Source organism: Amblyomma mixtum, chromosome 3 (genome assembly GCF_055824585.1).
Source record: "Amblyomma mixtum isolate Tamu chromosome 3, ASM5582458v1, whole genome shotgun sequence".
Taxonomy (NCBI): domain Eukaryota; kingdom Metazoa; phylum Arthropoda; class Arachnida; order Ixodida; family Ixodidae; genus Amblyomma; species Amblyomma mixtum.
Window position 1 is genome coordinate 218,212,757 of NC_143014.1, and position 13,890 is coordinate 218,226,646.

Here is a 13,890-nt window from a genome sequence, read left to right on the forward strand (position 1 = left end):
CAGAATGATTACTGCACCAACGCTCGCTTATCGAAACTCACCGACTCATCGAAATGATAGCTGAACGGGCTAACCAGTTTCGAGCATGCGGATGCAATCGCGTTTTCGCAAGCACCGTTTACAGCGATAATGTTGTAACCACCTTATATTTACCGATGAACGATGAGCTCTGTACTCTAGCAGTGGCAGCCGCCGTGGTGGCTCAGTGGTTGTGGCGCCCAGGTGCTGACCCGAAAGGTGCGTGTTCGATTCCGGTCGGGGTGGTCGAATTTCGATGGAGGCGAAATTCTAGATGTCGGAGTACTGTGCGTTGTCAGTGCACGTCAAAGAACCGCAGGTGGTCGAAATTTCCGGTGTCCTTCACTATGGCGTCCCTCATAGCGCGGGTTGCTTTGGGACATTAAGAACACATCAACGTTGCACCAATCTAACAGTGAGAGTTCAGTTTCCTTAACTACGAAGCAATGTGAATGTCTAAAATTCAAAATAAGCACGACTGGCGATGAAAGTGATGATCCCGTGATCGCCACCCCCTGTGTCGGAGCACCTTTTGTCACAATATTGCATTTGTCCTTTATTTATTCCTTGTGATTTACTTGTATCGTAAACGCAGAAGAGCTCAGCGCCTTCCTGTCTACCTTTGTCCAGCTATCATCGTTTTTTTCATGCTGCCATTTGAACATATTTGCAATAGCTTCAGCTGTGACGCTGCAGTATTAAGGTACGACATCGTACAACAACACAGTGAACGTGAGTTTTTCTTTTCAGGCAGATATTTTTTCACTCGTGTCCTGTAATGTTCAAGATGGCGCTAACTTTACCTATTTGATTTCAGGCTGGGTTACATAGAGTGCTTTCTCTTACTAAATAAGTAAAGCTTTGGGATATGTGCGCCTTGGCCTTAAAACACGTGGGTTGGGCGCACAGTTTTGCAAAATATAGTGCTCATGGATCCATTAGCTCTGCTTCAATTCCTTGGTCAAATTTTTTTCAGGTCACCAGATTTCGGAGCGATATTTAGAATGCAATGTAAGCGAGGACACGAATCACCAGAGTGAAGACACAGACGACGTAAATTCTCACAGAATGTGAAAAATATTTGAGAGGCTACATCTCTTCGATCAGGTACGCCTGAACTATAGGATATGAATGGCGTTCAGAGAGATAGCGAATATGAAGCGTCGAGCAATTCTGAACAGTGGCGTGGGTGATCGCGTACATGACCGCAGCCTTATTCTGAAGTCAGCGCATTGCACCTAAGATGTCGCCAACTACCGGATGCCGCCACCGCTGTCGCAGAAAGCAGGAAGAAATTTGAATCAAATACTCAGCTCGCAGTCCTCGAATAAACTTGGCTGAACGATTAGGCTGTAGTTCCCGGGTGGCATGGTTGCTGCAGGAATTAATGTGCCATCAAAAGTGAAGAAAGTAGCCCCGCGTACTCAGAAGAAGGAGACATGGGATGGGAGAATGCGGTGCGGTGATGCAGTTCTAGAGACGGTAGAAAATGTGTAATTCTCGGCCCTCTGACGATACCACTGTGAACGTAAAAAAGCATGAAATTCGCTGCAATTATACATAGTTCTCTTTGTGGACAAACACATGATATTGCTTAACTTCAGGTAAGTGCACTTAAGCGGAGTTAAGTTTCGGAAGCGTGATAGAGGTCAGCAGTACGCATGCTTGCCCACTATACTAATTGTGAGACTCAAATCAAAACGGTACCGTACAATCAATGATTTTCTTTTAATTAGAAAACTCCTGTATACTCCCTATCTCTGAAAGCCTTCTAGGTTTACTCTAATCCGCGCATCCGCTCTCTTTCCTTGCCTGTGCTGTGAGAGCATGGGAAAACGATGATAGAACTGGTGGACCGAAAGTGAATTTGAGGACTCAACACTCAGCCTGAAGCTCACAATAACTTTAAGAGTACTTATCTGCCAGTTCACATCGGCACCAGCAACACTTTCACCAGTGTTGCCTACCTCCTTTGCCCATGCAGTATGTGGATGAATCGCCGAGCATTTGGCAGATCTCCGCGTGTAAGCAGGGAAAGTACTTGAAACGGGTTCTAATGATGTGGCCGTTCATATGGGACCGTAGAGAAGGTAAATACAAGAATTTTTAAAAACCTTCGAGCTTCTAAGTGAAACTGAACGGTACTTTACTAATATATTGTACAATCTTATTTAATGTCAGTAAAATATTTTGCACGGAATGCTGTCTACTGCTGCTTGGCGTTGCCACAGCAGCTATTCAGCTGGATATGATCACCACTGAAAGTTGCCAGGTGATCATTAAGGATGCTGCAAATTGAGTGGCTACGTAATCGCTTAACACAACTTTTTAATTACGTCACTTATGAACGTGACAGTTATGCCAACACCTACAGTGCAATATTCGCAGTATCTTTGAGAGCATCCGGCTCACTACCCGCTAGGACGAAGCGGGTGACGCTAAATTGACGCCAGGTACCTGAGTGCCACAATTACGATGCGTCTGCCTTGCATTCGGTAGTTTCGGCTTCGTGGACGACGCGAAATTCCCCTTACTCTCACCGTTATCTCACCTCTGTATTGCGATTTAACATGTCGTGATCTTCTGGTGGGGGGCGCTTCCGCGCACGAGGAACTGTGGATCTTTGAGTTGACGTCGCTCCACTCGGGCTCGGGGCAACGGTCGCTTAGTTATTCTTCCGAAACTGCTTCGGATGGTGGTGAAAAACAATCATTTGTTCAAAAGGAGGTTCCCTGTTGCGCGAAGGGGCCATCAATTAAACCTCCTATGGTTTTTGCTGCTCTTCTACCAGCCCCCCTTGGTCGTCTAGGAGGTGGTGAGCGCTGCCTCCCACTGCTCAGGGTTGGGGACTACAGAGGCTGCTTGTGCTAATTGAGCAACCTATGTGGTGTTATATCACGCGTCATTTTCTCTGCCCCAGTAAAAAAACAATTGAGAGGTCCGCTCATCAGTGGCCCGCGTGTTGACGCCCTTGTCATAAAAGCGTAGTTTCGGATAACGCGAAACATCTTCACATCTCACTCACACCGGGAGATTTAAAATAGGATACGAGCCACTAACGCGTTACATTCGCGTTCTACCCTTGAGCGAATGTATATAACCTACCATGGAAGTAACTGACTCGTTTGGTCATGTTATCGGCCCGAATTCGACGAATGTGAAGAAAGGCGATGTCGACGTCCAACTCTGACATGTAACATGGCGAAGGCACCTAGCCCGTTCAGGATGAGCCGCGCAACAAAGGTAGGCGATCTGTATGGGCAATTCTACTCTATGTATGTCAGCAAAGAGTAAACGCTCACCTGGACGTGATGAATTAAGTTCCGAAATTATTGCGCTCAATGCCAAGAGAGCGCCAATGACATCTATCGTTTGCAGCCTGCATCATTTTGGTTGCAGAAGGGGAGCTGTGGTGATGGATGGGAAGGTGATCATGCTCCGAATTTATTTTTTTCTACGTCTTCGGCGTAGTGCGCTGAGTTCTTCGAGCAAGAAAACACATAGCAGATCTACAGTTTATTGTGGATATTTATTAAGAGCATCTTTGGTCACCTAATTCATAGCGACGAGGGTTCGCGTTGTCGCCAGCTGAGTCCCAAGTGTTAACCTTGCGTCATGTGTACGCCGATGCCTATCAACGCACGCACGTGCAGGTCTGCTTCAACAGCCCGGCGCAGTACCCCGCCCGGCGGCGAATGCTGCGGCAGTGGCGATGACATGCCCGCTGGTTGAAAGGGCAGCCGAATCCCCAGCGACCTGAAAAAAATGCGGTACAGTTTATAACAAAGCATTTAGGCATGGAGGTAGTGCTATTAAACTGTTCAGACGCAAAAAAAGGCCATTATACAAGGAAACCTCAAGGTGCATTCATTTCAATCATCAAGAGTGAATGACCGCGCTATGTTTTCTTTCATTACTCATCTTCACTCTTCTGAGCATTTAGTTCTTGTCCGTTTTCAAATTTGCTAGAAAGTCACATTAGCAATGAAGTCGACTAATGCTAATGCCATTTTCTGCATTGGTATTATTAATATTTCGTGTTTTCGATGCATGGTCTGAAAAAGCACTCACGGACTCTCACGTGGGCGACTTCAGCTTTGTCTTCTTCGAGCGAAGCTGTGACAAGAACTCCTGCAAGAATGCGATGAATCAGCACAGCTCAGTCTCCCTCCTAAAGTACGTAAGTGTTTCAAAAAATATTGAGCCTTCCTACAAGGTTCATATCTAGCAGCTATTCTCACTCGGAATTCCTTCAGAACAGTTTTTTTCCGAGGGCATGGTCAGGGAGTTTTGAAGAGGCGTGAGTAAATGGTTTAAAGAATTGTGCTAGATCGTCAGCAGCTAAGAAAATTGATGGATAAATGTTCAACTTCCCGAATTTTATATCACTCATTTTCACACATGTGCTTTACAGAGGCATATCTCAGTGCAAGAGTTTCTGTGCCCATCATATTTTTTTCAAACACCAAAACTGTTTTTTTTCCGAGGCTCCGAAATTCGAGCACCGTGAAGAGTTGGGCAAAAGTGGGGACTTACTGAGAACAAGAACTAGATCATTCTGGTAGTGAGGAATAAGACATCAAAGAAACCCTCTAATACTTCTGCCTTCACCCCTATAAAAGGAGTCCCCACTTTCAAATCGAGAGCTCTTTCTCACGGCCAGACAATTCTATACAGAAGCGATTAAGAGCTAGAAATTTTTGGTTTTGACACATGCACATCGGTTCTGTGTTTGAAGAAAAAGGCACAGTCCCATTGAAGGTCTGTACAACTCTATCAGCCAAACTACGTTTCATTTACTTTCGTTCAGAAACGTTTCATAGATTCTATTTCGAACAATTAAATCTCGAATGCGTAAAATCGGTTGACATGCTTCACTGTACCAAATTAGGAAATTCACTGGCTTATTTAACTAAGTTAATGTTATGAAGATGAGCAGGTAAATTGAAAATAATCAGCAATACTCAAGAACGACGCTGGTTAGTGCTTGTCTGAATTGGCTGTCGCGTCGTAGAAGAAGAGACAACTATAAAAAATTGTATTATTTTCGGAGGCGTGAATATGACCTTGGATGTAAATGAAACTACAATAGCTCCTCTTTAGTCCAAAAGCCTAATATAGTGATTCGCTTTGGGTGACAGTTGATGGAAGGGGCTGAACTGACTTGTACGAATTTCTCCAGACGAGCTGAGAAATAAATCTGTCTGCCGGTTGTTTTATTCGCGTTCTTTCTCATCACGTGCACTCACCTGCAACCAGGACAAAGATAAAGGCAAGGGCGAGCAGCTTCATCTTTCTTTTCCGGATGAAGTTATCTGCAATAGATCAATAGCATTGCGAATGCTGCGCACGGAATCAAGCCTATCACAATCGGTTCACAACAGAGCATCTGCGCCATCGATTGCTGCACTGCGATAGCGACAGCCAAGCTGCATCTTCCTTTCCCTTTCAACCACGAGTGAGACGACTCTCCGGAACCTTTGGATCGAAGGGATTAATCGTACATTACGTAGCAGGTGGAGGCAGCATTACAGATGCTACTTCCTGCGCCAGTCCCGCTGAGTCGACAATAGGGGGTGTGTATGCGCCAGGGAAAGTATGTCTTGAGGAATGAATTTGAAAGTACAAGTCAAGATGCTCCCTTTCGCTGTGTAGAAGCGCGATCGCGCATAACTTTATATAAAAAGAAGTTTGACCGCAGCGATGGCCTAGTGGTTTCTGCATCGGCCTCGCCCGCTAGAGGTGCGAGGTTCGATCTCCACTGTTACCGAGTTCCCAACGCTGATACAGTGGGCACAAGCTTTCCCTTGGCCTGGCGCTCGGCTCCTCAGGGATGAGAATCGTGGGAAGTTGGTCTTCGACCCCATCTGAAGTACGCTGTGAAAACCAAAGCTGCCCTTGCAACACAAAAATTCGTCATCACACCCATCACCTGCACGATCAATTTTATCCAATTTCTTATTTAAGCATAGGCGAAAGCAGGAGGGAGAGGGCCCCTGATACGGAGTTAAATATTCGCTACTTTTCGCGACGCTCTAATAAGACTTCCTCAAATTAATCGCAGCCTTTCATATGGAGTTGCACATTCGTCACTTTCTGAGGTTCTAGTAAAACTCTCTCAACTTCTGAGTCGGTTTTTCAACGGCGCTATAATCGAAAGGACTTCCATTCAAGAGACCGCAGTTCTTGGCAAAAATGTTCCACCTTTAATCTGCGGAATCGCCGCTAACTATAAAAATTCCATTTATCTGCGCTGGTGTTCTCTCTCTTTTCAACTGCCTCGACGGAACAGCAGTAAATTCACAACGGTACGCAGAGACAATGGGGCACTTACTTTCTCAGGTAGACTCCTTGAAGCTTGTAGATGCACTGGCAGTTATCGTTCCTAAGTCCTTATATACCCCGCGCCTATCTCGCAGCCACAGGGAAGCGAAATGTGAAGCGCTTTTAACCTGGACTTTCCCAAGCGCAACCTCCGCAGTGCTCCCGGAGGAGAAGGTTTCGCCCCGGGACTGCAAAAAGGCAGAGTGCAATTCAAGCCCGAGCTCACTTCTATGTAAGTGACAGCAGGATGCAATCAGTGACGCGCAGGCAGGTCGGCTTTAGGAGATAGCAGTGCTTACACGAAAAAAAATGCACGAGGAAAAAACCGGTTTAAAATTCCCATTCGCTGCATCTCAGCGCTCGTGGATTCTTGTGCAATGACGGTACTGAAGTATGAGGAGCATCATTAATAAACGAACTGCATTTAACGGGCATATAAAAAAATTTTTCTTGCCCGTTTTCTACTTTATAATAATGCGCAACACATTATTACCACGTGATATTTGCCTAAGAGCGCTAAAAATATGTAATTAAATTTCTACTCCTATGCTGTTTCGGTTTCAGTTTCAGCAACTGAACGATCTTTTGGCGTATAAGGAGTCTTTATGTCACGTGAGGCGTAATAAAATCTGCGCTCACCGTTCATACATCGCTTGTTGTTGCCGGCTGCGGATGGATGCATGGACGGATCTACGGAATTGTTTTTATATGTTTCTAACCAATCTGTAAAATTTCGAGCAACTATCTAGAACCGTTTCTTGTTCTTAAAAAAAAGAGAAACAAATTCTATTGACTTCATGCTGCCCCAGTTTTGAATCCTGAACTTGCAACTTTACGTCCCTGCCCTATTTTGAAGCGACCAATCTTCAAATCATTTCTTAGTAGCGTCTACCCCTGGTTCCTTCAGATTACCTTCGTATAACACGCGGACGTGCAGCGCATGCCCTAGCTTGCTGGCAACACAACAACGCCATAGCCGCTCCGGCACCGCGGTGGACTATGCTTTCCCAGACTGCATTCAAGGTGCTTAACCCATCCTTCCCCACCTCCAGTAGCAGCCGGGCTGGTTTCATATGGGACAAAAGAGGATTCTTGTCAATTACAGGTAATCATTCCAAATCATTGCCTCTGAAGCAGAGAAGCAACTGAAGGAGAGCGATGGACTCACGAGCAACCTGTTTTTAATAACTATAACCCCATACCCCACGGGTATGCGAGGCGCACATGTCACAAAGCTTTGCTTCTTTATTAAGAGAAATCACTCGCTGCAACCCAGCGTCACATAAATATAAAAAAATTAGTACTAGATTTTATATTTCAGGATGAGGTTGAAAAAAAATCTCCTTGGGAGGATCCACACAAGCACATACTGTCGTTTTATAATGGCCTGCATTTATGTGACATAAACGAAAGCTTACGTGGTTGCACATACGGCTCACTGGATGCAGCCAAAAACGAAAAAAATAAAGGAAAGAAAACTCGAACGGAGGGACATTTCTTAGGTATGCGGGACGGCGCTGAGCACACATTTCCGCGTTTGCGACACAACCAAAGACAAAGAAAAAAGAAAGGACATCAATACCAAATGCTACATAACATGGTCTCTCATACGCGGTGCACATATAGAGCACTTATTGTACATGACCAATCATTTGTCAATGTGAATTTCAGACATTCATATTGCCTGGTTGTTAGAGAAACGAAGCTGTCGCTTTTATAGTGCCCAGCTATTGTTCATCAATAAATATAAGGTAGTTAAAACAATCCCTGTTGTTAATGGGAGTTTAAAAAGTGCGACTGCATCCGCATATGCAAGAGTGTTTGCCGGATGAGCTAGCGTTTCGATGAGTGCTGTGAAATTCGATGAGAGAGTGTTTGTGCAGTATTTAATTTGACAGCAGGTGTATGAAATGTTAGATCTGGCCAGGATATTCAGTGATGGAGCCTTTGCGAACAATGTATTTTGACAGCCGTTGTGTGGAATGTTACATCTGGCTAAAGCAAACTGTGATTGGTAATAACGTATTTGATACACTTAGTTCCGCATAAGGCAAACGTGGAAACTTGCTCTCAGGCACACGGTATTTTTGTGTTCTCATTCTTATGTTTCCATCATTTTTCACAGCAGGGCATATCTGAGCGAGCTCTTGTGGGAGACAAAACGCGGTTTTTACTCCTTTTCCTACCGGCTGCAATGGCTCGTCCCTATTTTTTATCGTCACCGCTTACCGTGGTCGCCAGCCACCGATGTGCATGTGTACAGGTGGCTGGCGGCCGCGGTAAGCGGTGACTATGGTCGGTATTGGCTGTGCTAAGTCTCTCTACCGAAAGTGCACATATTTTTAGTGTGTGTGTGTGTGGGGGGGGGGGGGGGTGCAGCATGAAAAAATTCATAGAAGAAACGGTTTGACCATGCTTGGTTGATCGTTAGAATGTGCCAGCAAACAAACGTTGCCAATATCGATGATTAACACATTAAATTTCGTTATACCCGTTGTGGTGCACTTAGGCTCGTTATATACACTGAGTTCCTCACAGCCGAGGTCCAGACACGAAAGTAAGTCATATCTGAGGTTCCACGCTGTATAGATTCGTTATGTCCGAGGTAATACGGGAAAGTTCGTCATATCCGAAGTCGCGTACTTAGATTCGGTATATCGGAGGTTAACACAATAAAAGTCTTTACATCCGAGGCAGCATACCAAGGTTCATTATATTCGACGTAGTATACTCATATCGTATAGGTGCTATACTAAGTTCGCTCGTTTATAGCGTGGTGGGCAGGTGTCAACCGTGGTTGGTGGGCGACTATAGCTGGCTACTGACCAACGGCGGTCGCCGTTCCTCGTTAGACTGATCCTGTAAATTCTAACTCTCTAATAACAAGACCCCACCCGCACCGTTTGCCCACAACAAGACGAGCCTTTAAAGAACTCTTTGTGCTTGCAAAGTATTCGCTATACAATTACCCGATCCCCCGGCCACGTCACATCGCTGCGCTGCGGAGTGATTCGACATTACCAGCACTAGGCTTGCGGTGAATGTAACAGACGAACCCCTCCTTCAAAGACATGCTTCCCGTGCGTGTCACACTCAGATATCCGGCTGGAATACGCATATACAGGAGATTTGGCCGCCAGTCGCCTCGTAAACGAATCTCACTCAGGGTGGTCAGCTACGCTGTTCATGGGTGCTCGAATTGGTCGAGAAACGAGGCTAAACGACAAAATATCCGTAGGTTGCGTTTTCCATTCCAGAACCGAAGCTCCGAGAGTGGCCTGCTGGAGCGATACTTCCGTGAAAAGTCGCTTTGCTTAAGCGACGTTTCCCGCGGCTCGCCCAGCGCTGGTTAATTAGCTGGTTCTGCTCAAAACTTATTGTCGTCGTCCGCCGTCCTGCGTTAGTCGGGAAAAAATACCAGAAGTTCGAACTGAAGCCAACGAATTGGAGGAGGGTCCGAATGAAGCCAATATTGGCGATGAGTTGCCTGTAAAGGGGGTATTCCAGAATGTATAAGTAATTCATTAAAAGAAATTAGCCGCCATTTGGGTTTGAATCCAGGTCCTCTTCGTTCCAGGCGGGGACGCAACGCACAGGCCACGTGGGGTCATTGGAAAGTCATCTTAGAGGGGAACCTAGTGCACGCGTTGTGGTGTGTATGACTTAGTAACATGTTTTCGGGGTGTGTGCAGCTGTTACATTAATTGAAAAATAAATCCTATTATAAATGTGCTGGAAAAAGTAAAAGAGAGGAAAAAATAAAGGCAAAAAGGAAGAAAAGGTGCTTTCGCGTCTACTCTTAGGGCGAAGCTTAAGCGTCCTCTTAATTTTTTGTTGTTTTTGTTTGGCTTCTCTATTCCCTGTGAAATCGCGTCGTCTGGCATCATCCACATTTCTGCCTCTTATTCTAGGATGTCAATGTCCTGTAGAAAGTCAGCTTCTGTTCAAGTTTCTAACTGTTTTTGAGGTCTCTTACCGTACCATGAAAAAAATTAACAAAGGAAATATATGCATTTTTTATGCAAGAAACGAAGAAAAATCGAACTATCCATCAGTGAACCCTTAGATTCTGTTGACAACAATGGGCATGAATATGAGAACATGAATGCAAAGCATCTCCCCGCCAAAAGGGCAAGCGGGCTATAGCATCACGAGACATGCATATGTGATTTACATGTCAGCTGCTTTGCCTTGCATTGTTCTTCATTCCTACCTCGTTAATTTCAATAGATGTTATTTTAAAACTACAGGTATATTTCTGATCTCTTCGTAACACTTACTAGCGCTTCGAACTGACTATACCACTGTTTGAATTTGCCCGTGCGTCAGTTTTCGCGACAGGAGATACAAATGTTGACTCAGTGTGCTGCCATGCGTCGCCTGACCTTCTGGAGGTTAAGCTGGCACAGTTGACCATGCGATAGCCGCCGTCTCTGAGCTTCCATAACAGATGTACGCAAAGTGCTCACAAAAGCTGCAGATCAAATTTCAGCAGATGTACGGGCTCCTGTCGAGAGATCCACTGGACCTTTCTCACAGGGATGTTTCCCTCACTCAGGAAATTACTCCTACACAGAGTCGTAATCATACAAAGAAAGTGAACGTGTAATAATACGGGGTAAGGAAACAAATGGACGGCACCGCAAAAAAATAAGTATTGTGCCATTCGAGACAGAACCCCAAAAACACGTCGGTTTTGAAAAACAGCACAGAAGGATGAGCTCAATCAACCGATCGGTAGAGCCACTAGTCCTCACCTAAGCAACCACCGCTCACCGCACTATTAGGGGCAGACTCTATGTCACACATTACGTGCGCTAACAGACGGACGGATGAATGAAACAGCGTCTCTATTTTTAAAGAACTCAGCGCAAAAAAAGGGACGAGGGACAGAAGAGAGGACCCTTAAGACATTCGCGAGAGCTCCTTTGAAACAGAGCGGTAGCAGGGGCAACCAAGCTCGCAATTTCTGACAATTTTTTCGAACATTATTCTCGACATGTTACGCTTTCGAATTGACTCCGCTTTCAGCCAATAGTTGAAATCCCCATTAGGCTACACAGAGTTTGACTTGATAACCTATAATTCCACCAATTCTCAGGTTCTAGATCAATAGTAGTTCAGCCGGCTTATTTCGGCCTCCACGGCGCACTCATTCATGTTAGTTTCTTTATCCCTGAACCCAGGAACGCCTGGTCGGGCACTCTTGCCATTCAAGAAATTATTTTTTTTTTAGTGACCACGGCGGCTGAGTCGAACAGGAACGACTCGCACACCTGCGGAAATTATGATGGCTGCTTCGAAGGTGAGGACAGAGCCAGGGTGCCATGAGCTCCTGGTCCATACAAAAACGCTTTCATTGCAGAAAAACAGCGCTGGGTAACGAGAGACGCAACCAAGTCGCAAACACAGCGAACTTATCGCCAGATCGCCCTCACGAGCAGCGGCCGAGAAACAAGAAGCGAGGAATATATTTCTTAGTGGCGTAGGTAGCATGAAATCAACATCACTGAAAAGAAGGGACGGATCTGCTATTATTTTTATCCTCAAAAGTTATTTCGAAGCAGGAACAATTATTTTCCCCGAAGAGGACAACTCCCGCGCTTACGCGCTGTTACATTTTTGTCAGCTTTAGTTACTTACTATAAGAACAATAAATAAGTGCGCAAAAAGGACGGCACAGGAGAGAAGAAGCACACGGGAATGTGCGTGCACCAACGCCTCTTTCCTTCAACAACAAAGCGCATGGCCGTGCACGATAACAAAAAGGCAAGAAACCGTAATCATTTCGTCAACCCAAGAAATTTCAGCTCCTTGCGGTACAAGTGGATAGACGCCTCACTAACACATTTGTCAGCATCTAATCTTGAGATTTCCAAAGCTCAATAATTTCGCGCTTTTTCTTTTCTTTCGCGCGTCCGAAAGCCTTAGTCCTGTCAAAAAGCGGTGTGCATTATTGGTCATCATCCTAGCAGGTCTTACAATGCTTAGGCAGATGCTGCCCCCGTGAATCAGCTAAGGAATTCGAATGCTCTAATAATCTAATGATGAGGCAGCGGCCGGTTTGCCCGACGTAAACCTTATACCACAGCTCAGCGGAATCTCATAGATTACATTCGACCTACACTGCACAGACTTGTACCTGTGGTTAGTGGTACGTGCTCAACCTTCTTTTATTTATCTTTCCTCGCTAAATTACACAAACACGACAGCTTGCAAGGAGCAGAAAAAAAGGACTCCTGCACCGAATATACCGGCGACCCTCTTCAGGCCGCGCGAAACCCTGTGAACGTAGGGTACAACCTCACGCTTTCTCCTTTAATCTGTATACGCCCTCAGAGGCTTTGAGTTCGGGCGTAATGACTTTAGGAGGGACTGAGCGACTGTGTGAAGAAGGGCAAGCGGAAAACCAGCCGACCAAAGGCGAACAACTTGAGCAGAAAGCTGACCTGAACCTTATGTGGACAGGACTTGGCTAACGAGGCCCTGAGGCAACTTGATGCAATACCCCTCTTAACCAGCTTCGAATGGCACGAGTCAAAGAGCAGGAGTGGCTTTTTCGGCCTAGGCATGTGCGCCCAGCAGAAGTGGTCAGCATCATTAAAAAACACTTTTAAATCTAATAATTGGAAACAAGAATTTTCAGGAAGTTGAAAGGTAAAATTAAAACAGACAAATGTAGACTTCAAAGATGCTTAGACCTTCCTTGCCACCACTGTCAAGCTATCGTTGTGGTGAATATTTAAAAGGATTAAAAAGTCGTCGACGTATCTGAACACACGAACGATATGGTCGTCAGATAGTATCCGCGATAGCGAGTGGTCAATTTCAACTAAAATGATCTCAAATAAAACAGGAGCGCCGCATGACCCGATACAGATACCGCGTTTCTGCGCGTAAAATTTATCCTCATAACTAAAATCGTCGAGATAAGATATACCTTAAGCAATTGTAATAAAAAATTCTACAGAAATATCACACGCATTCTGAAAAGACACAGCACCAGATAGATCAATACAGTTCCGGACAGCAGAGAACAGGTCATTGTGGGGAAGGGAGTAGAACAACTCTTCGATGTCAACCGAGAAGCCCTGGTTTACAGCCAATACGCTATCCCTTAACACTTCCACCACTCGGTCCGAGCTGCTGACCTTGTACGGATCGTCTGGCGCCAGACTTCCCAGACGGTGCCGGAGGTACTGACTGAACACAGCTTGCCAGGATCTGATAACTGATAACTAGAAATATATTCTGCTTTTTTTGCTTTTATTTTTTTCTTAGAACCTGGCGTTTGTTCACACAGGGTCTTATCCCGATGAATCTGTGAAGCCCAAGAGCGCATTGCGTCATTTCATCGTTCTTTCACAGTGTGCAGTGCGCTTTTCGTCGTCAGCGGCTCGGGTGTTACAGGGCAGCGCGCCTGCTTCATCTGATTACGGTGAATGATGGGAAGAGACTACTTCAGGGCGTAAATGGAACTCCAACGTGATGAAAAGCTTGCTCGTCTTTCCCACTCTGGGTAGGAACCGATGTCGCTTTATGGCTTCT

General features: G+C 45.4%; 3 protein-coding genes across 9 annotated transcripts in view; 1 reads left to right on the forward strand and 2 right to left on the reverse strand.

Moving 5' to 3' along the window:
• Nucleotides 1–13,890, forward strand: part of LOC149353695 (defensin-2-like) — a 77,628-nt gene that overhangs the window by 55,587 nt on the left and 8,151 nt on the right. Inside the window, exons 1-2 of one of the 3 annotated variants that reach the window (XM_089582733.1) lie at nt 1–4,194; nt 11,579–11,647. The exons of the other annotated variants lie outside the window; for them this stretch is intronic. Coding sequence (XP_089438859.1) covers nt 4,194; nt 11,579–11,647 — 70 coding nt within the window. The 5' untranslated portion in view covers nt 1–4,193. The remainder of the gene's footprint in view (nt 4,195–11,578; nt 11,648–13,890) is intronic. 3 annotated transcript variants of the gene reach the window in all.
• Nucleotides 1–13,890, reverse strand: part of LOC149353698 (4 kDa defensin-like) — a 39,948-nt gene that overhangs the window by 21,314 nt on the left and 4,744 nt on the right. The gene's annotated exons all lie outside the window — the stretch shown is intronic.
• The window catches only part of LOC149353699 (4 kDa defensin-like), a 27,152-nt gene continuing 16,790 nt past the window's right edge, over nt 3,529–13,890 (reverse strand). For 4 of the 5 annotated variants that reach the window (XM_089582736.1, XM_089582735.1, XM_089582737.1 and 1 more), the window contains 4 exons: nt 6,353–6,530; nt 5,268–5,333; nt 4,090–4,149; nt 3,529–3,774 (listed from right to left, as the gene is read on the reverse strand). In XM_089582736.1, the coding sequence (XP_089438862.1) occupies nt 3,653–3,774; nt 4,090–4,149; nt 5,268–5,310 (225 nt within the window). In that variant the 5' untranslated portion in view covers nt 5,311–5,333; nt 6,353–6,530 and the 3' untranslated portion in view covers nt 3,529–3,652. The remainder of the gene's footprint in view (nt 3,775–4,089; nt 4,150–5,267; nt 5,334–6,352; nt 6,531–13,890) is intronic. The other variant, XM_089582739.1, reaches the window with a different exon arrangement.